This window comes from Thalassophryne amazonica, chromosome 3 (genome assembly GCF_902500255.1).
Source record: "Thalassophryne amazonica chromosome 3, fThaAma1.1, whole genome shotgun sequence".
Taxonomy (NCBI): domain Eukaryota; kingdom Metazoa; phylum Chordata; class Actinopteri; order Batrachoidiformes; family Batrachoididae; genus Thalassophryne; species Thalassophryne amazonica.
In genome coordinates, this window is record NC_047105.1 from 49,096,727 (window position 1) to 49,119,947 (window position 23,221).

The 23,221-nt window shown below is 42.8% G+C and overlaps 1 protein-coding gene across 3 annotated transcripts in view; it reads left to right on the plus strand.

Annotated features, from left to right (window-relative positions):
• Nucleotides 1–23,221, plus strand: part of pparg (peroxisome proliferator-activated receptor gamma) — a 108,783-nt gene that overhangs the window by 79,646 nt on the left and 5,916 nt on the right. For all 3 annotated transcript variants that reach the window (XM_034166206.1, XM_034166205.1, XM_034166207.1), the window contains exons 6-8: nt 16,158–16,275; nt 21,024–21,217; nt 21,315–21,558. In XM_034166206.1, the coding sequence (XP_034022097.1) occupies nt 16,158–16,275; nt 21,024–21,217; nt 21,315–21,558 (556 nt within the window). The remainder of the gene's footprint in view (nt 1–16,157; nt 16,276–21,023; nt 21,218–21,314; nt 21,559–23,221) is intronic.

Consider the following 23,221-nt stretch of genomic DNA (forward strand, 5'->3'; position numbering starts at 1 on the left):
ACGGCATTCAACACCCCATTAGGTCACTTTGAGTACCTGGTCATGCCGTTCGGCCTCACCAATGCCCCCGCGACTTTTCAGGCTTTGGTAAATGACGTCTTGCGGGACTTCCTGCACCGATTCGTCTTCGTATACCTAGACGATATTCTCATTTTTTCCCCGGATCCTGAGACCCATGTCCAGCATGTACGTCAGGTCCTGCAGCGGTTGTTGGAGAACCGGCTGTTTGTGAAGGGCGAGAAGTGTGAGTTCCACCGCAGTTCTTTGTCCTTCCTGGGGTTCATAATCTCCTCCAACTCCGTCGCCCCTGATCCGGCCAAGGTAGCGGCGGTGAGAGACTGGCCCAACTGACAAGCCGTAGGAACCTGCAACAGTTCCTCGGCTTTGCAAATTTCTACAGGAGGTTCATAAAGGGCTACAGTCAGGTAGTTAGCCCCCTGACAGCCCTGACCTCCTCCAAAGTACCATTTACTTGGTCGGATCGGTGCGAGGCTGCGTTTAGGGAGTTGAAACGCCGGTTTTCGACTGCACCAGTTCTGGTGCAGCCCGATCCTAGCCGCCAGTTTATGGTAGGAGTGGATGCCTCGGACTCAGGGATAGGAGCCGTGCTGTCCCAGAGCGGGGAGTCCGATCAGATTCTCCATCCTTGTGCCTATTTTTCACGCAGGTTGACCCCAGCTGAGCGGAACTATGACGTGGGCAATCGGGAACTCCTCGCGGTGAAGGAGGCTCTTGAGGAGTGGAGACATCTGTTAGAGGGAGCCACGGTACCATTTACGGTTTTCACGGACCACCGGAACCTGGAGTATATCAGGACCGCCAAGCGGCTGAACCCCAGGCAAGCCCACTGGTCATTGTTCTTCGGGCGTTTTGACTTCCAGATTACCTACCGCCCCGGGACCAAGAACCAAAGATCGGATGCTCTGTCCCGGGTTCACGAAGTCGAAGTCAAAACCGAGCTGTCGTATCCGCCGGAATCCATTCTACCTGAGTCCACTATCGAGGCCACCCTCACCTGGGACGTGGAGAAGACCGTCCGGGAGGCCCTGGCACGGAACCCGGACCCAGGTAACGGACCGAAGAACCGCCTCTACGTCCCACCAGAGTCCAGAGCTGCCGTCCTGGACTTCTGTCACGGTTCCAAACTCTCCTGCCATCCGGGGGTGTGAAGGACCGTGGCAGTGGTCCGGCAGCGCTTCTGGTGGGCATCCATGGAAGCCGACGTCTGGGACTATGTCCAGGCCTGCACCACCTGCGCCAGGGGAAAAGCTGACCACCAACGGGCACAGGGACTCCTCCAACCGTTACCTGTGCCCCATCGCCCCTGGTCCCACATCGGCCTGGACTTCGTCACGGACCTCCCACCGTCCCGGGACATGACTACCATCCTCACGTTAGTGGACTGATTCTCCAAGGCGGCCCACTTCGTGGTCCTCCCGAAGCTCCCTACAGCCCAGGAGACAGCAGACCTCCTGGTCCACCACGTTGTGCGTCTGCATGGGATACAAACAGACATTGCCTCAGATCGTGGTCCCCAGTTCTCCTCTCAAGTCTGGAGGAGTTTCTGTCGAGAACTGGGGGCCACCGTGAGCCTCTCGTCCGAGTATCACCCGCAGACCAACGGACAGGCAGAACGGGCCAACCAGGAACTGGAGCAAGCCCTGCGCTGTGTGACGTCCGCGCACCCGACGGCCTGGAGTGACCATCTGGCCTGGATCGAGTACGCGCATAACAGCCAGGTGTCCTCTGCCACCGGCCGCTCCCCATTTGAGGTGTGTCTGGGGTACCAGCCCCCATTGTTTCCTGTGGTAGAGAGAGAGGCCGGTGTGCCCTCGGTCCAGGCCCACCTGCGGAGGTGCCGTCGGGTATGGCGCACCGCCTGTTCTGCCTTGTTGAAAGCCCGGATGAGGGCCAAAGCCCATGCAGATCACCGGCGTTCCCCGGCCCCTGCATACCAGCCCGGGCAGGAGGTATGGCTTTCCACAAAAGATGTCCCGCTACAAGTGTACTCCCCGAAACTGAAAGACAGATACACTGGACCATTTAAGATCCTCAGGGTCATCAGTCCTGCTGCAGTGAAGCTGGGAGCTGTAGCTTCACAACAAACAGTTGCCCCAAGGCACTTTATATTGTAAGGCAAAGCCATACTGTAATTACGAAAAAACCCCAACGGTCAAAACGACCCCCTGTGAGCAAGCACTTGGCGACAGTGGGAAGGAAAAACTCCCTTTTAACAGGAAGAAACCTCCAGCAGAACCAGAGGGGCAGTCTTCTGCTGGGACTGGTTGGGGCTGAGGGAGAGAACCAGGAAAAAGACATGCTGTGGAGGGGAGCAGAGATCAATCACTAATGATTAAATGCAGAGTGGTGCATACAGAGCAAAAAGAGAAAAACACTCAGTGCATCATGGGAACCCCCCAGCAGTCTGTCTATAGCAGCATAACTAAGGGATGGGTCAGGGTCACCTGATCCAGCCCTAACTATAAGCTTTAGCAAAAAGGAAAGTTTTAAGCCTAATGTTAAAAGTAGAGAGGGTGTCTGTCTCCCTAATCCGAATTGGGAGCCGGTTCCAGAGGAGAGGAGCCTGAAAACTGAAGGCTCTGCCTCCCATTCTACTCTTACAAACCCTAGGAACTACAAGTAAGCCTGTAGTCTGAGAACGAAGCGCTCTATTGGGGTGATATGGTACTATGAGGTCCCTAAGATAAGATGGGACCTGATTATTCAAAACCTTATAAGTAAGAAGAAGAATTTTAAATTCTAATCTAGAATTAACAGGAAGCCAATGAAGAGAGGCCAATATGGGTGAGATATGCTCTCCTAGTCCCTGTCAGTACTCTAGCTGCAGCATTTTGAATTAATTGAAGGCTTTTCAGGGAACGTTTAGGACAACCTGATAATAATGAATTACAATAGTCTAGCCTAGAGGAAATAAATGCATGAATTAGTTTTTCAGCATCACTCTGAGACAAGACCTTTCTAATTTTAGAGATATTGCGCAAATGCAAAAAAGCAGTCCTACATATTTGTTTAATATGCGCATTGAATTACATATCCTGATCAAAAATGACTCCAAGATTTCTCACAGTATTACTAGAGGTCAGGGTAATGCCATCCAGAGTAAGGATCTGGTTAGACACCATGTTTCTAAGATTTGTGGGGCCAAGTACAATAACTTCAGTTTTATCTGAGTTTAAAAGCAGGAAATTAGAGGTCATCCATGTCTTTATGTATGTAAGACAATCCTGCAGTTTAGCTAATTGGTGTGTGTCCTCTGGCTTCATGGATAGATAAAGCTGGGTATCATCTGCGTAACAATGAAAATTTAAGCAATATTGTCTAATAATACTGCCTAAGGGAAGCATGTATAAAGTGAATAAAATTGGTCCTAGCACAGAACCTTGTGGAACTCCATAATTAACCTTAGTCTATGAAGAAGATTCCCCATTTACATGAACAAATTGTAATCTATTAGATAAATATGATTCAAACCACCGCAGCGCAGTGCCTTTAATACCTATGGCATGCTCTAATCTCTGTAATAGAATTTTATGGTCAACAGTATCAAAAGCAGCACTGAGGTCTAACAGAACAAGCACAGAGATGAGTCCACTGTCTGAGGCCATAAGAAGATCATTTGTAACCTTCACTAATGCTGTTTCTGTACTATGATGAATTCTAAACCCTGACTGAAACTCTTCAAATAGACCATTCCTCTTCAGATGATCAGTTAGCTGTTTTACAACTACCCTTTCAAGAATTTTTGAGAGAAAAGGAAAGTTGGAGATTGGCCTATAATTAGCTAAGACAGCTGGGTCAAGTGATGACTTTTTAAGTAATGGTTTAATTACTGCCACCTTACAAGCCTGTGGTACATAGCCAACTAATAAAGATAGATTGATCATGTTTACGATCGAAGCATTAATTAATGGTAGGGCTTCCTTGAGCAGCCTGGTAGGAATGGGGTCTAATAGACATGTTGATGGTTTGGAGGAAGTAACTAATGAAAATAACTCAGACAGAACAATTGGAGAGAAAGAGTCTAACCAAATACCGGCATCACTGAAAGCAGCCAAAGAGAACGATATGTCTTTGGGATGGTTATGAGTAATTTTTTCTCTAATAGTTAAAATTTTATTAGCAAAGAAAGTCATGAAGTCATTACTAGCTAAAGTTAAAGGAATACTTGGCTCAATAGAGCTCTGACTCTTTGTCAGCCTGGCTACAGTGCTGAAAAGAAACCTGGGGTTGTTCTTATTTTCTTCAATTAGTGATGAGTAGTAAGATGTCCTAGCTTTACGGAGGGCTTTTTTATAGAGCAACAGACTCTTTTTCCAGGCTAACTGAAGATCTTCTAAATTAGTGAGACGCCATTTCCTCTCCAACTTACGGGTTATCTGCTTTAAGCTGCGAGTTTGTGAGTTATACCACGGAGTCAGGCACTTCTGATTTAAGGCTCTCTTTTTCAGAGGAGCTACAGCATCCAAAGTTGTCCTCAATGAGGATATAAAACTATTGACGAGATAATCTATCTCACTCAGAGAGTTTAGGTAGCTACTCTGCCCTGTGTTGGTATATGGCATTGGAGAACATAAAGAAGGAATCATATCCTTAAACCTAGTTACAGCGCTTTCTGAAAGACTTCTACTGTAATGAAACTTATTCCCCACTGCTGGGTAGTCCATTAAAGTAAATGTTATTGAGAAATGATCAGACAGAAGGGGGTTTTCAGGGAATACTATTAAGTCTTCAATTTCCATACCATAAGTCAGAACAAGATCTAAGGTATGATTAAAGTGGTGGGTGGACTCATTTACATTTTGAGCAAAGCCAATCGAGTCTAACAGTAGATTATTCTATTATAGTCTATTTGAAGAGTTTCAGTCAGGTTTTAGAATTCATCATAGTACAGAAACAGCATTAGTGAAGGTTACAAATGATCTTCTTATGGCCTTGTTCATGTAAATGGGGAATCTTCTTCACAGACTAAGGTTAATTATGGAGTTCCACAAGGTTCTGTGCTAGGACCAATTTTATTCACTTTAAACATGCTTCCCTTAGGCAGTATTATTAGACGGCATTGCTTAAATTTTCATTGTTACGCAGATGATACCCAGCTTTATCTATCCATGAAGCCAGAGGACACACACCAATTAGCTAAACTGCAGGATTGTCTTACAGACATAAAGACATGGATGACCTCTAATTTCCTGCTTTTAAACTCAGATAAAACTGAAGTTCAATCAATCAATCAATCAACATTTATTTATAAAGCGCTTTACAGCACCGACTGGTGTCCAAAGTGCTTAACATTAAAAACACAAATTTACAAAATAAAACACATATAAAATAAAATTTTAAAACAACACATAAAAAAAAAAAAAAAAAAAAGAACATAAAAATAACAGAACATGTCACCTCCCCACTAAGTGTTAAAAGCCAGTTTAAATAAATAAGTCTTTAACTTAGATTTAAAAAGTGCTAGGTCAGGAATAGTACGTAACTCAAGAGGTAGCTCATTCCACAGTCTGGGGCCAGCTACCGCAAAAGCATGATCACCCCAGCGTTTATATCTTGACCTTGGAACATCTAAGTAAAGCTGGCCAGACGCCCTTAACGTCCTACTGTAGGTGCGCAAAGTTAAAATTTCAGACAAGTAGGGAGGTGCAAGGCCATAAATAGCTTTAAAAACAAACATTAAAATTTTAAAATCAATTCTAAAACGAACTGGAAGCCAGTGGAGTGAGTATAGGATGGGCGCAATATGCTCACGTCTAGAAGTGTTTGTCAAAAGACGAGCAGCAGCATTCTGCACCAACTGGAGACGCACAAGAGACGACTGATTAATGCCCGCATAAAGTGCATTACAATAATCAAGTCTGGAGCTGATGAAAGCATGAATGGCCGTCTCAAGATCACGTCTACTGAGAAAGTGCTTTATTTTAGCCAAGAGGCGAAGTTGGAAAAAACTAGCTTTGACAACAGAATTTATCTGTTGATCAAACCTCAAACAGCTGTCAAATATCACTCCCAAATTCTTGACAGCTGGTTTTACATAGTTAGCCAAAGCACCAAAATTTGGTGTTACCACATTTGGTATCCCAGTGCGCTCAAACACCATGATCTCAGTTTTACCATCATTCAGGTAAAGGAAGTTTCGGGACAGCCACTGCTTTACATCACGAATACAATTAAATAATGATGACAAAGCATCACTCCCATTAGTCCTCACAGGCAGATAGATTTGCAGATCATCTGCATAACAATGAAAGGACAAATTGTGCTGGGTTATAATTGACCCCAATGGCAGAATGTACAAAGAAAATAGAATCGGCCCAAGGACAGATCCCTGCGGTACTCCACAGCACAGAGGAGCAGTTGATGAGGAAAGGTCCCCAATCATGACAGAAAAGCTCCTTTCAGCCAAATATGATCTAAACCACTCAAGTGCAGTACCATGAATGCCAATAAAATGTTCCAACCGGGAAACAAGTACTGTGTGATCCACAGTATCAAAGGCTGCTGTGAGGTCCAACAGAACCAGCACAGCAGGATTCCCTGCATCCACCGACAGAGTAATATCATTATGAACTTTTAAAAGTGCTGACTCAGTGCTGTGTCGCAATCTAAACCCAGACTGGAATTTTTCAAGGATGAGATTGTCTTCTGAAAATGATTGTAACTGTAAAAAGACAACCTTTTCTAAAACCTTAGATAGAAATGGCAGATGAGAGACAGGTCTAAAATTGGATAAAACTGATGAGTCCAGGTGAGGTTTTTTAAGAAGAGGTCGAACCACAGCATGTTTAAAAGCAGCTGGAACAGACCCTGATCTAAGACAAGCATTGATAAAAGTTAGGAGACCCGCCCCAACAGTATTAAAAACCTCCTTCAGCACATTAGCTGGAACAACATCAAAAGGACAACTTGTAGATTTTATGTGTTTTACAACATCAGCGAGAGATGCAAAAGAAATGGGCTCAAACTGTTCGAGCACAGCAGAATGTGCACGAGGAGCAGACAACTCAACATTACAGCTCTGATCAGCGTTCTGTCTGACTGATGAAACCTTATCAATAAAAAACTGAAGAAACTCCTCACAGGTTGTGGTTGTAGCGTCCAACAAAACAGAGGTGTGTGGATTTACAACTGAGTTTATAGTCTGAAATAACACACTGGGACGATGACAACTGCTCGAAATAATATGAGACAGATATTGTGCTTTTGCCTCCTTCACAGCCTTCTGATAGTCAGTTAGACTGTCCCTCAGAAAACCCAGAGACACCTGCAGTTTGTCCTTTTTCCATTTTCTCTCCGCCCGTCTGCAGCGTTGCCTGAGGGCACGGGTCGTGGCATTTAACCAGGGGTCGGATTTTGATTTCCTGGATTTGCAGCGCATCGGTGCAACAGAGTCCAAAATGACTGTGCATGTAGAGTGGAAAGAAGAGAGGATGTTATCTGGGAGTAATGGAGAAACCAGTCCATTCATGGCATAAAACTGAGAGTCCATGAAGGCAGCAGCAAAGTCCCCCGCTGTCGAGGAGGTGACCAAACGGCGGCGAGAGACAGGAACAAGTGGCTTACTAGCAGATGGAGGAGCAATAAATTCAAAAATAACAGGAAAGTGATCTGAAATAGCAATGTCTGATATGTCCTTAAGTGAAACTGAGAGCCCAAAAGAAATAACCAGGTCCAAGGTGTGTCCAAGATTATGTGTTGGTCCATCCACAACTTGTGTTAGACCAAAAGAGTTCAGGAGGCTTTTAAAATCATCAGCCAGCTGATTAGAAGGACAACAGATATGAATATTAAAATCACCACAGACCAAAAATTTGTCATATTTTGGGATAAAATCTGCCAGAAACTCAGAAAACTCCTGAATAAAATCCTTATTAAATTTTGGTGGACGATAAACAACAGCACAGAGCACAGGACAGTCGAACTCCATCACAAACAACTGAAGTTCAAAAGTGGAGTAGACATTAGAAGATAAAAATCGGCATTTAAAACTGTCTTTAAAAACCGTGGCCACACCCCCGCCTCGACCTGATGCTCGCGGGGAGCTGAAAAACGAGCAGCCGGGGGGGAGGAGCTCAGAAAAGGCGCTATTTTCACCTGGTTTCAACCAGGTCTCCGTTAACAGGAGAAAGTCCAGATCACGACCGGAGAAAAAGTCATTCAAAATGAAAGTCTTACTTGTGAGTGACCTTGTGTTGACGAGTGCCACACGGACTGAGCGCACGTCAGTCTGCTGGGAGACACGACGAAGTTATTGTACTTGGCCCCACAAATCTTAGAAACATGGTGTCTAACCGGATCCTTACTCTGGATGGCATTACCCTGACCTCTAGTAATCCTGTGAGAAATCTTGGAGTCATTTTTGATCAGGATATGTCATTCAATGCGCATATTAAACAAATATGTAGGACTGCTTTTTTGCATTTACGCAGTATCTCTAAAATTAGAAAGGTCTTGTCTCAGAGTGATGCTGAAAAACTAATTCATGCATTTATTTCCTCTAGGCTGCACTATTGTAATTCATTATTATCAGGTTGTCCTAAAAGTTCCCTGAAAAGCCTTCAGTTAATTCCAAATGCTGCAGCTAGAGTACTAACGGGGACTAGAAGGAGAGAGCATATCTCACCCATATTGGCCTCTCTTCATTGGCTTCCTTTTAATTCTAGAATAGAATTTAAAAATCTTCTTCTTACTTATAAGGTTTTGAATAATCAGGTCCCATCTTTTCTTAGGGACTTCATAGTACCATATCACCCCAATAGAGCGCTTCGCTCTGACTGCAGGCTTACTTGTAGTTCCTAGGGTTTGTAAGAGTAGAATGGGAGGCAGAGCCTTCAGCTTTCAGGCTTCTCTCCTGTGGAACCAGCTCCTAATTCAGATCAGGGAGACAGACACCCTCTCTACTTTATACATTAGGCTTAAAACTTTCCTTTTTGCTAAAGCTTATAGTTAGGGCTGGATCAGGTGACCCTGAACCATCCCTTAGTTATGCTGCTATAGACTTAGACTGCTGGGGGGTTCCCATGATGCACTGAGTGTTTCTTTCTCTTTTTGCTCTGTATGCACCACTCTGCATTTAATCATTAGTGATTGATCTCTGCTCCCCTCCACAGCATGTCTTTTTCCTGGTTCTCTCCCTCAGCCCCAACCAGTCCCAGCATAAGACTGCCCCTCCCTGAGCCTGGTTTTGCTGGAGGTTTCTTCCTGTTAAAAGGGAGTTTTTCCTTCCCACTGTCGCCAAGTGCTTGCTCACAGGGGGTCGTTTTGACCGTTGGGGTTTTTACGTAATTATTGTATGGCCTTGCCTTGCAATATAAAGCGCCTTGGGGCAACTGTTTGTTGTGATTTGGCGCTATATAAATAAAATTGATTGATTAATTGATTAAATGCAGTGTTGAGGCTGTCATTCTCAGCATCTGTGTGGATGTTAAAATCGCCCACTATATGAGGTCTCTTAGATAATAAACCGACCCTTTTATTTATTTTTTTTAACTATATGGATTTGAATGACATGCGATTACACCAATCATGCTTGAACCCTCGTGCGCATGTGTGAGTTTTTCACGCGTGTCGATGACGTCATTTCCCTGTGGGCAGGCCTTGAGTGAGATGTGGTCCCGCCCTCTCGGCTGAATTCCTTTGTTTCACACGCTGCTCGAGACGGCGCGCGTTGCTTTATCAAAATTTTTTCTGGACCTGTGAGGAATATCCGAGTGGACACTATTCGAGAAATTAAGCTGGTTTTCGGTGAAAGGTTTAACGGCTGATGAGAGATTATGGGGTGTTTCTGTCGGTGTAAGGACTTCCCACGGAGCGGGATGTCCTGCAGCGCTTCCAGGCGCTGTCGTCGGCCTGTTTCGAGCTGAAAACATCCTAATTTAAGGCTTAATTCACCCAGGACGTCGTGAGAGAACAGAGAAGATTCAGAAGAGGCCGGAATGAGGACTTTATGCGGACATTCCACTGTTTAAGGACATTTTTTAATGAAAGACGTGCGAGCTAATTCGCTGAGTCGTTTCCGTGACGACTCGGCAAATCTGTGTGCGCCGCGACAGGAAAAACACCTCCGTGTTGAAAACCATTTGTAAAATTCAGGCGGCTTTTGATGGCTTTCAACAAGTGAGTAACTGAGAAATTGTTTAACAGCTTGGGCATGTTCCAACTTGCCCGTTAAGGTTTCCAACGGAGGTGTTTTTCCTGTCGCGACCCCCCGCGGTCGAGTCCGGCCCGACATGCGACTCTGCCCGCATGTTCTTTCATTACAAAATGTCCGTTAACAATGGAATGTCCGAATAAACTCCCCATGCCGACTTCTTCTGAAAGTTCTCTGTTCTCTGACGATTTACTGGGTCAACAGAGCCTGAAATGTGGAAGTTTTCAACTTGAAACGGTGAGACGCTGCCGCCTTGAAGCACAGATTGCCGTCAGGCGCCGTGGGCCGTCCTTACGGCGACACTACCAGACCAAAATCTCTCATCAGCCTTTAAAATTTTTACCGAAAACCAGCTGAATTTATCGAATGGTGTCCACTCAGTTGTGCCTTACAGTTTAGAAAAAATTTTGATCAAACAAAGCAGCAGTCTCTGAGCCATTCCTAAACAACGAAAAAAAACGACAAGAGGGTGGGCGACTCCTCACTCAAAGACTGCCCACAGGCGAATAACGTAACCGACAGGCGTGAAAAAACTCTTGCATGCCCACGAGGGTTCAAGCATGTCTGATGTAATCACACGTGATTCAAATCCATATGGTTTTTAAAAAAAATAATAAGGTCGGATACTTTTCTAATAGACCTCGTAATTATCTTATCTTATCTGAGCTAAGCACACGGAACAGAATGTGTCAGCACAGAGCTACAACTCCCTGAGGGAAAACCTCACCTTGCAGCCATTGTACTTGGTGTCCACGCTACCTTAATTGTCAAGCGGCGAGTTCCTGGCATGACTCAGTAAACTTCAGCCGTCTTTGGCCAAAGCATACTTGCCACCTATCGGACGTGCCGGTTCTTGCACCAGCTGTACCGCCGTTAATGAAATTTGACAAAAAAAGAAAACTTTTTCCACATTTTGTTATGCTACAGTCTTATTCCAAAATGGATGGAATGCATTTTTTTCCTCAAACTTCTATACGCAACACCCCATAATGACAATGTGAAAAAGCACATTTTAAGAATTTTTTTTAGAATTTATTAAAAATAAAAAAACTAAGAAATTACATGTATGTAAGTATTCACAGCCTTTGTCATGAAGTTAAAAATTGAGCTCAGGTGCATCCTGTTTCCACTTATCATCCTTGAAATGTTTCTCCAGCTTAATTGGAGTCCACCTGGGGTAAATTCAGTTAATTGGACATGATTTGGAAAGGCACACACCTGTCTTCATATAAGGTCCCCCAGTTGACAGTGCATGTCCATGCACAAACCAAACATGAAGTCAAAGGAATTGTCTGTAGACCTTCGAGACAGGATTAACTCAAGGCACAAATCTGGGGAAGGGTACAAAAACATGTCTGCTGCTTTGAAGGTCCCAATGAGCACAGTGGCTTCAATCATCCTCAAATGGAAGAAGTTCAGATCCACCAGGACTCTTCCTAGAGCTGGCCACCCATCTAAACTGAACGATTGGGGGAGAAGGGCCTTAATCAGGGAGGTGAACAAGAACCTGATGGTCAGTCTGTCAGAGCTCCAGCATTCCTCTGTGGAGAGAGGAGAACCTTCCAGAAGGACAACCATCTCTGCAGCAGTCCACCAATCAGGCCTGTATGGTAGAGTGGCCAGAGGGAAGCCACTCCTTAGTAAAAGGCACATGGCAGCCCACCTGGAGTTTGCCAAAATTCACCTGAAGGACTCTCAGACCATGAGAAACAAAATTCTCAGATTTGATGAGGCAAAGATTGAATTCTTTGGTGTGAATGACAGGCGTCATGTTTGGAGGAAACCAGGCACCATCCCTACAGTGAAGCATGGTGGTGGCAGCAACATGCTGTGGGGATGTTTTTCAGCAGCAGAAACTGGGAGACTAGTCAGGATTGTGGGAAAGATGAATGCAGCAATGTACAGAGACATCCTGGATGAAAACCTGCTTCACAGCGCTCTTGACCTCAAACTGAGCATACAGCCAGGATACCAAGGGATGTGAGTAAGATACATGGATGGGGGGAAGGAGACGAAGCACACTCATAAAATGAATTGTTCCATTTCCCCCTCTACAGTGGTCGTAGTTGTCATACTCATACACCATTGCAGGCCACTGGTGAAATGTGCAGGCAAGCAGGGTATACATGCATTGTAAACCCACTTTTGTAAAATGCATGTGGGTGTTGCTGTCTTTATATAGAACTGGAAATTAGAAGTGGTTTTCATGAGATGTAGACTCTACAAAGCCAATGCAAATTTGAATTTAATAATGCTGCATTTACACATACTGAAGACAAGTCACGAATGCCACAAAGTATACATTCTTGGCCGCTGATCATGAATGTGATGATTTGAGGCGTAACAGCGTATCGTTACATTCTGTCACGTTATGAATGAGGCACATTGTCTCCACACACACATCCATATTCATCCATCAGCTGTTGAACAATTCAGATTGCTCCAGTTTACTCCTCAAAATCCACAGCAGAAGAACTTTGTGACTGCGTGCTTAGTTGGGCTCTGTGCCATGGAATGGGGCAGAGAGGAGGAGGAGACAGAGAGAGCCAGATGTGTGGCTCCACGCGGCTCTCGTCTCATGTGTTTTACATCAGACACAGCAACAGCAGGTGGAACACCTGCAGGAGCACACTGATGAGCATTGGAACAAAACTTTTAGCCGACTTGGCGTCATTGTGCTTCTTCAGCATACTGCAGCAATGAAACTGAATGTGGTGCAGCAGGGTTTAATTGTGAGCACATCAGAGAAGAATGCTGTCACGCTCTATTAAGGATCACCACTAATAAGACGGATCAACACACTCAGTTGCGACCTTTACGACATGAGGAGAAATGAGGGTGATGCGTGACATTCTTGGAAGATTTTTTGACAGCCAAAAACATGCTCTACGAAAATCACAAATATCACAAACCAACATGCATTATTAAGAAACCTATTCAAGGATTCAAAAGAATTTTATTGTCATATGCACAAAGGAACATGTTCCCTGCACAATGAATTGTGTCTACTGCATTTAACCCATCCTAATTGCCAGTTAGGAGCAGGAGTTGCCATAAGGCACCCGGGGACCAGATCTAGATGTACATCCCTGCTTTAGATGCGTTAAGTCACATTAAGAATGCCATGAATGTGCCAAGAATGACACAAATATGGCATTCAGAGCACGTCCTGCCTATGTGTAAACGCAGCATAAAAGCTAATTTCAGCAAAATGTTTTTTTCAGTATAAACATATAATTTGCACAGTAATAATAATAATAATATATATATATATATATATATATATATATATATATTTTTTTTTTTTTTTTTTTTTTTTAAAGCAGATCCGAGGTGGATTTGCATGTTGATTTTAGCACAAGTTTTACGCTGGTAGCCCTTTCTGATGCAACTCCACATTACATGGAGAATGGGCAGGGGTGGGGCTTGAACCTGGAACCTTCTGCACTGAAGTTTGCCCTCATCATTGTATATTATAATCAATCCACACAATACAGGACTTTTGACTGGATCAGTTCAGACCAAATCTTTCTCTCTTATGTCAGTGAAGTTCAAGGCTCATCTGGGTGTTATGACTGTTCATCACAGTGATAACAGGAAACCACAACAAACCTACTGAAGCAAATGACGAGTCACTATAGCTTTTGTAGAACTAGAATGTTTACATTTTTTAACGTAGGGGCCTTGATACAAGTAGATATGTAATGAACTTTTTAAACTCCAGCATTCCACAAAAGTCATCAGACGTGAAGCTTTTTGTTTTGTTTTTTTTATTCTTATTTCACTCACAGGTGTGCTCCTAATATCACTGTTACTTAAGACTTAACATATTCTTCTTTCTTCATAGAGTTTGTATACTAGCAATACAGTGGTTAACAAATGCCATTTAAATATTGTTCTTAGATTTTCAAAATACATTTTTGTTGTTGTTGTTAGTGTTTGTTTATAATGACACTGGAATGAGTTAGACACAGAAATTTATTTTCTTATATATTAATAGCTTGAACATCTTAGCACTTACAGGAAAAAGCTCATGCCTGAAAGCCACAATCACACTTGGGACTGGGAATGCTAATTTTACTTGTGAAGTGTACCCCTATGGACAAAGCTGAAAACACAGCATTGAAGCAATTTTTGTTTTCAGCAAAGCATTATCATACAGAAATATGCAGCTACTGCAAGGTTATTCCTGAGAAGGAGGAGGAGTGGGCCTGGCTGAGGATAGGGACATGTGACTGCAAATTATTACTCAAAAAAAGTAAGATTATTACTGGAATAGATATCGACAAGATATTAGATTTGGGGAAAATTTGGTCAAAGGTCCAAAAATACTTTGTTTTCTTTCTTTTTGTATATGTCAGCAACCAAGAAGCCTAGATTGATCAAACTTAGGGACAGTATTATTTGGATAGACATTTAGAGATTGTTAAATTTTGGAGTCATTTGTTCAAGGGAAACATTGTCCAAAAAAACCTTTATTTAATATCTCAACAACCAAGAAGCCTGGATGTATTATCTAAAGCATATATTGATCTGCAAAATATCTGAGATTGATTGGTATGAATGATTTCATAATGAAGTCACACAGAAGTTGAATGACAAAGCTGTAAACACCATTGTCTAAACACCTTTACAGACATATGTATATTTACTTGTACATGTATATCGTGGTGTGTAGATCGTGTGTCCAGAAAATATTCACAGCGCTTCACTTTTTCTACATTTCGTTATGTTACAGCCTTATTCAAAAAGTCATTTTTCTCTCAAAATTCTACACACAACACCCCATAATGACAACATGAATTTTTTTTTTTAAATATGTACAGATTTATTAAAAATAAAAAACTAAGGAATCACATACATACGTATTCACACCCTTTGCTCCCTACTTTGTTGATGTACCTTTGGCATCAATTACACCCTCAAGTCGTCTTCATTCACAGTAAAATGTGTGTCCTTCTGCTGTATTGCTAGCTAGCTTGGCAACATCGCTGTAAGATGTCTTATAAATTACCTCAGTTGTATTAGCTGATTACAAAAACAGGTTTTTAGATTGAAAAGAAATTGCCACTAACTTACACAAGAGGCAAAAACGCCAAAAATTATTATATTTGTACAGAAATAAAACTGAGTGTTTTGTGTATTGTTTTATTTGCGCAACCAATCAACCTACGTCATGATATCTTCACACTGCCCTCACTTGGATTGGCAGTTGGTCCAGTCTATTTTGGCCCTGCCTAGTTGGGGGCACAGTGACCAGTTTTCTTTTGTGACTGTAAACTGCCTGCTTTGATTGAAAATGAATGGCAGCTGCTCGCTTTGCCTCTGTCTCTTGTGGCTAATGTGACCAAGGAGTGAGAAACTCATAATCTTGTCTAACTAACTTAACGAGCGTGTACATGCCAAAAAGTGATAACCACGAGCATGGCAGCACAATTATTTGGACTGCTAGAGTGACACAGAGAAGACAACTACATGCATCTCAGCACATGGACCTCTAATTGAGGAGTGTGAGCTGGTGCAATTACATCTTTGTATAGTCCTTAAGATAAAACGGATGACACTCTTGTCATACGAGTTTTTGAGATTTTATGTTTTTCTTGACAGCTCAGAGTATTGATTTGACCTGTATATTTAAAAATGAGTTTAGCTTATTACTGGTCTAATTCAGCTTTCAGGCCTGTCCATTTCTGTGCCAGTGTTTTTCCAGAGTTCGTTTAACTCCGTTAAGCTACATGGAAATGGTGTTTGTCTGTCTCAGCCTGCAGATTTATTTACTTTGTGACATCGATGCGAGATGCACTTTGCTTTTGCAGCTCTGAATGAGCCATGACCAGAGTGCACAGATAGTATGTGATTACATTTGCAGCTCTAAGTTTTGCTGTGTGTGTGTCTGTGTGTGTCATTCATACTTCTCTTTTCCTTTCTTGTATTCCATCTATAAATTGTATTTTGTTGAACATTTTCTTTCTTTTCTTCCCTGAAGCCTTTTGTCATACATGACATGAAGTCCCTAATGGAGGGAGAACAATTCATCAATTGCAGCCAGACTCCCGTCCAGGAGTACCCACAGCAGATCTCCACCCTGACAGCCGGACACATGGGTTAGTAGTAATAAATAAATAAAAAGAAGTGTGGGCATCACAAAATCATTTTCTGTTACTTTTTAAACATCTTAAAGGGGAACAGAAACGCCCACATATTATTTATAGCATGAATAAACACAAAAATGTGCTCTTTTGATAGTTCAAGAAACACTAAAGACCATAAAACATCTACAGAAAACCTTGTTTTAGTTGTCTGAGAGGCGGACCTGGCGCCACGAGGGGGCGTTTGGGAGCGACGCCCCCTCACGTCATCAACCTCACCCCCTCGGATGTGAGAGTTATCAAAAATAAAAATAAAAAAGAAAGAAAAAGAAATACTGGAAAATATAGCGCCTCGCAGTTTCGCGGATTTTTTTAGTCCAATTTTGCATGCTTTTTTTTTTTTTTAACAGCGCATTGTGCTGTGCGTCCTCATCAAGCAGGCCGGTGTTCTGTCGAGATGACGGGACACCTGTTGCGACACCGCGAAGGGAGAGTACGCGCATTGTGTTCTATGTGTCTGTTTATAAGAATCTTCTCGCCCAGAAGAAAAAAGAGCACCAACAACTACCCATAACTGTGTTCTTCACTCGGAAAAAGACACCTGCAGCGAGGTGTGAGTGGAAAAAGGCGCGACAGTGGAGCGGCGCCAGGACGAAGAGGCGCGATCAGAGGAACAGTGAAATACTGGTCAGTCACTATTAATAATTTCTTATGTGTCCCTAACCCTTAGAGGTTGATCGTTAAAATTAAATTTGTTAGTTCTAAAAGCCATCATAATTATTTATAGGAAAACGTTCTATTTTTATTTCTCAAACAAATGTCTGGGCCTGAAAACAGGTTGGTCTTATTTTTCTACTAAGGTTTGAACTTTGAGAGTGTTTACACACGAGAGAAAAGTGAGAAAATGTTAATGCCTGTTTGAGAAAAGTGTATAGTTTGTAGTGAGGGGTGTTACAGCCTTAAAACGTCTATAATAATTGTAAAAAATAACGCTGACTACTTCACGGATTTTGCCTATTGCGGGCTATTTTTAGAACGTAACTCCCGCGATAAACGAGGGACCACTGTATATCTACATGAAAGGTTTATCTTTGACCCGTTGTGTGACTGTCATGCCCAATTGCGCTGTGTTTGCACTTGTGATGGAGGGCTGTATGTGGGGTTAATCTACTGTCTCGTGTCGTTTCTCAGATCAGTTGTTGATTTGGTTTTGTGGTATGCAGGAGATCACTTGACCGAGGGTCTATACGTTCAAATAATAATTAAAAAAATACTGTCATCACTCTTTACTCTTAGTCAATCTCTTACAACGGTGTAGCCTAAATACACAAGCTTTCTAGGAGCGTACCCAATTCATTACGCACGCTCAGACGCAGGTACCCTCCGGTGCGCACTTTTTTGGTGTGTGTGTGGGGGGGCGACGACCCCGCCCCCTGTGATAAACTCATCGCCCCCTTAATATTTTTTTTCTGGCGCCGGGCCTGCTGAGAGGCTTTGATATCAACTGGCTGCCGCCATTTATGCAGGTCATGCAGGTGACGTCACTGGTTGGGGGGGAAGATGAGCCTCGTTCTGAGATTCCCTGCCAGAGGCACCAACAAAGCGGTTATATATGACTACTAGAGTCCGCACTCCCAATGCTGCCCACTAAACGCGAACGTCCCTTCATGGACAGCGACATGACACCTCCTAACCGGGCAAAATATTGACGAAGTTCTCAGATGTTAATGCATTTTCAATGGGGATTCGCGACTGAACACATTCAGAAAAACACTCGCAAAATACGTGTTAAAATGCCATTCTGACCTGTTTTAGACTCCGCGTTGTGCATACAAACTGTATAATGCACGGCTACGGCTTCTCGTTGTTTAATCCTTATATATACAGTAGTGTTCAGAATAATAGTAGTGCTATGTGACTAAAAAGATTAATCCAGGTTTTGAGTATATTTCTTATTGTTACATGGGAAACAAGGTACCAGTAGATTCAGTGGATTCTCACAGATCCAACAAGCATTCATGATATGCACACTCTTAAGGCTATGAAATTGGGCTATTAGTAAAAACAAGTAGAAAAGGGGGTGTTCACAATAATAGTAGTGTGGCATTCAGTCAGTGAGCTCGTCAATTTTGTGGAACAAACAGGTGTGAATCAGGTGTCCCCTATGTAAGGATGAAGCCAGCACCTGTTGAACATGCTTTTCTCTTTGAAAGCCTGAGGAAAATGGGACGTTCAAGACATTGTTCAGAAGAACAGCGTAGTTTGATTAAAAAGTTGATTGGAGAGGGGAAAACTTATACGCAGGTGCAAAAAATTATAGGCTGTTCAACTGCAATGATCTCCAATGCCTTAAAATGGACAAAAAAACAGACACACGTGAAAGAAACAGAAAACAACCTTCAAAATGGATAGAAGAATAACCAGAATGACAGGCTCACCCATTGATCAGCTCCAGGATGATCGAAGACAGTCTGGAGTTACCTGTAAGTGCTGTGACAGAAGACGCCTGTGTGAAGCTAATTTATTTGCAAGAATCTCCCGCAAAGTCCCTCTGTTAAATAAAAGACATGGTAAATGGACTGCATTTATATAGCGCTTTTCCATCTGCATCAAACGCTCAAAGTGCTTTACAATTATGCCTCACATTCACCCCGATGTCAGGGTGCTGCCATACAAGGCGCTCACTACACACCGGGAGCAATAGGGGATTAAAGGCCTTGCCCAAGGGCCCTTAGTGATTTTCCAGTCAGGCGGGGATTTGAACCCATGATCTTCTGGACTCAAGCCCAACACCTTAACCACTAGACCATCAACTAGCCTAAAGAGAAATGGAGGAATATTTTGTGGACTGATGAGAGTAAAATTATTCTTTTTGGGTCCAAGGGCCGCAGACAGTTTGTGAGACGACCCCCAAACTCTGAATTCAAGCCACAGTTCACAGTGAAGACAGTGAAGCATCATGATATGGGTATGTTTCTCCTACTATGGTGTTGGGCCTTTGTATCGCATACCAGGTATCATGGATCTGTTTGGATATTGAAGAGGTCATGTTGCCTTATGCTGAAGAGGACATGCCCTTGAAATGGGTGTTTCAACAAGACAATGACCCCAAGCACACTAGTAAACAGGCAAAATCTTGGTTCCAAACCAACAAAATTAATGCCTCGCAGATGTGAAGAAATCATGAAAAACTGTGGTTATACAACTAAATACTAGTTTAGTGATTCACAGGATTTCTAAAAAAGCAGTTTGAACATAATAGTTTTGAGTTTGTAGAATCAACAGCAGATGCTACTATTATTGTGAACACCCCCTGTTCTACTTTTTTTTTACTAATAGCCCAATTTTGTAGCCTTAAGAGTGTACATATCATGAATGCTTGGTCTTGTTGGATTTGTGAGAATCTACTGAATCTACTGGTACCTTGTTTCCCATGTAACAATAAGAAATATACTCAAAACCTGGATTAATCTTTTTAGTCACATAGCACTACTATTATTCTGAACACTACTGTGTATATATATATATATATATATATATATATATATATATATGGGGGGTTCAGTTTAAGTAGTCTACACTGTCCCCGGAGCGGGACACACCCAGCAGGACCTGGGGCTTGAGACCATCGAGAGCTGCTCGGATCACCTCCTCAGGCTGTAGTGACCCCCGCAAAAAAAAAAAAAAAAATTAATTAATTAATAATAATAATAATTTTTGCGGTGATCGGGTTTGCGATCAAGATTTCCTATAAGCAGGTGTGCCCAACCTCTTTTTTGAATCGAGATCTACTTTTAAAGTTGACAGTGTATCGAGATCTACAAAGCCATATCGAACGCCATAGCGTAGCCGCAGTTTATTGTGCACCAATATAATAAAACAGTTTCCTGGCACAAAGATAAAGTTTTAACAATAATAATGCATTATTGAAGTAAATGTGCAAAGACTAAGCACAAGTAGGCTTAGGACTGGCCTGTAACAACACAACAATGAACAACTCAAATTACACATCGCCTAATTAAAGTTTGAAAAGTTGTTCCCTACCTTAGTGGGACTTCTGGCACTGAGAGGAGGCAAGAAATAAAGGCTAAATCCAAAAGTTGTGCATATTCAGCATGGTTTGAACATTTCAGAACTTTAAAAATTTCAGGCAACAGTTCATTAAACCATTCCAAAAATTTACCTCTGCTGAGCCACCTAATGTCTGGGTGCAGCAGTCCTCCACCTGCACATGGAATAACAAAAAAATAAATGAAATAAAATAAAACCACAAACATTGTCATCTTTATCAAAAGCAGGAAATGACAGTATTAATAGTCACTGTTTATCTCTGTATTATATTTAGAAACTTACAGAAACGGCTCACCTGTCGCTTTTGTAAACACTACACAAAATGAACGCACAAAAAAAATCTGACAGTCATCATCTTTAACAAAAGCAGTAAATCACTGAATTAATAGTCATAGTTTATCTCTGTATTTATCTCTGTACAACTGAGCAAGTTAAAAACATTCTCAGTAAAACCGCGTCTTGTCACCACTGTACAGGCAAAAATGTCTTAGAAGTGTGATATTATTTGGTGCAGAAATGGCTGTGTGTGTTCCAGTTATAAATCCTTTTTTACAATTAGACCATGGTGTATGTTTGTAGTTTTTTATTCTAATCCTGTCACTTGACTGTCTTTTATTATTTTATTTATTTATTTATTTATTTATTATTATTTTTTTTTGATGATACACATTACAAGTTCCCATTTCACACAGGCATCTCAAGACCTCATCTGGGCTCAGACTTTGGTAGTGTTGGTGTGACCGGAGTCAGTGGTCAGGGCTCAACAGACGCTCTGGAGTTACGCTTCTTCTATAGCTGCCAGTCGCGTTCGGCCGAAGCGGTGAGAGAAGTGACAGAATTTGCCAAGAGTATCCCAGGATTTGTAGATCTGGATCTCAATGATCAGGTGTGACTGCCAAATGTTTTTTTTTTCTCCACCTTCACTCTGTGCTGTCTTGTGAAATTTCAAATAATTAACCTTTTTTTTGTTTTTTTACTGTCAGGTGACGTTGCTGAAGTATGGTGTAATTGAAGTCTTGATCATCATGATGGCACCACTGATGAATAAAGACGGGACCCTGATCTCCTATGGACAGATTTTCATGACACGCGAGTTCCTCAAAAGCCTCAGGAAGCCATTCTGCCAAATGCTGGAGCCAAAGTTTGAGTTCTCTGTCAAATTCAACATGCTGGAGCTGGATGACAGTGACATGGCACTGTTTCTTGCTGTCATTATTCTCAGTGGAGGTGAGATTTGTTGTTATTCTTTTCCTTTTTTAGAGCACTATTGGGTTTAAAATCTTTGGTAACACCCACAGTATGAAATGGTGTAATATACAACACATTGTATTATCTTTATTGTGATCAAATAAGTCGAACTTGAAAGATAATATCACTGTGCAGATATACAGGCAGCAGTCTACTGACAGGCGATTCTGTCTGGAGACAAATGCAAGACTCAATTAGGCAGTTCTGGTTGAAGTAAGACTTTAGTGAGGTGGGAAGCACAGGTCGGTACACGGAGATGCAGGACAATGGACATGAGAATCAAAGGCGGGAATGAAGGCACAGGGCGCATCAATCTGGCGAAGAACCAGAGCAACATGAGCAAAATATATATCTCCAGATAATGAGCAGCAAAGAGACAGGTGTGCGCAGAAGGCACCAGAAAGAGGACGTGGTCAGGGAGAGAGAGAGAGACCCGCCCACATCCCAGAGAGACAGACAACCCAACACAGGAAAAAAGTCAAACAAGAACATAGTTAAACGGAGAAAAAAACAACCAATCAGATAAAAACTAATCAAAACCCCAAAGCAGATCAACTCATGCCCTGACAGGAATCCCCCCCCCCCCCCTTTCATGACACATGACATGGCTTTCATGACACCATCGGATGGTTTCTCCCCTGAGAGCAGAAGGAACAAATAGTTTACCCCGCGGGCATCCTGTGGGAACAGGCGCATCTCCTACTGCCGACTTTATCTTGAACTCAATGTCCCAGGTTGAGCGGCCACAAAACAAGATGAGGGTAGAAGCTGTGCCCCCTCCAATCAGTGCTGCCACTCCTCCAAGGCCACTTTGACCGCTAACAGTTCGTGGTCACTGATGCCATAGTTGCGCTCTGCTGGGGACAGCTTCTTTGACAGGAAGGCACATAGATGCAGCCTGTTGTCGGAAGACCTCCGCTGGGATAGGACTGCACCCACGCCTACATTGGAGGCATCGACGTCGACCACAAAATGCTGTGCGGGGTCAGGGAGAAGTAGTACAGGGGCCGTGGTAAAACAACCCTTTAGGACTCTGAACGCCTCGTCACACTCTGGCGTCCAAGTGAACGGGTGGAGGGACGAGGTGGCTGCATGTAAAGGAGCTGCAATGGTACTGAAACCCCGAATGAATTCGCGACAGAAATTGGCAAAACCTATAAATCGCTGCACCTCCTTACGAGAAGCGGGGACTGCCCACTCGTGAACCGCCGCCATTTTTGCTGGATCCATCTTAATCTCTCCGGCCAAGATCACAAAACCTAAAAAAGAGACTGTGGAGCTGTGGAATTCACATTTTTCAGCTTTTACAAAAAGCCCATTTCGCACCAGTGTTTGTAGAACCTGACGGACATGACAGGTTTGAGTTACCAGATCTGGAGAGAAAATAAGAATATCGTCCAAATACACAAAGACGAATTTGTTCAGAAACTCACGTAATACATCATGGAGGTTCTGGAATACGGCGGGTGCGTTTGTGAGTCCAAACGGCATTACTAGATATTCATAATGTCCAGAGGGTGTGTTGAAGGCTGTTTTCCATTCGTCTCCTTGTTTTATTGTAACTAAATGGTATGCATTTCGCAGGTCGAGCTTAGTAAAGACTGTGGCACCCTCCAACAACTCGAACGCAGAGGAGATTAGT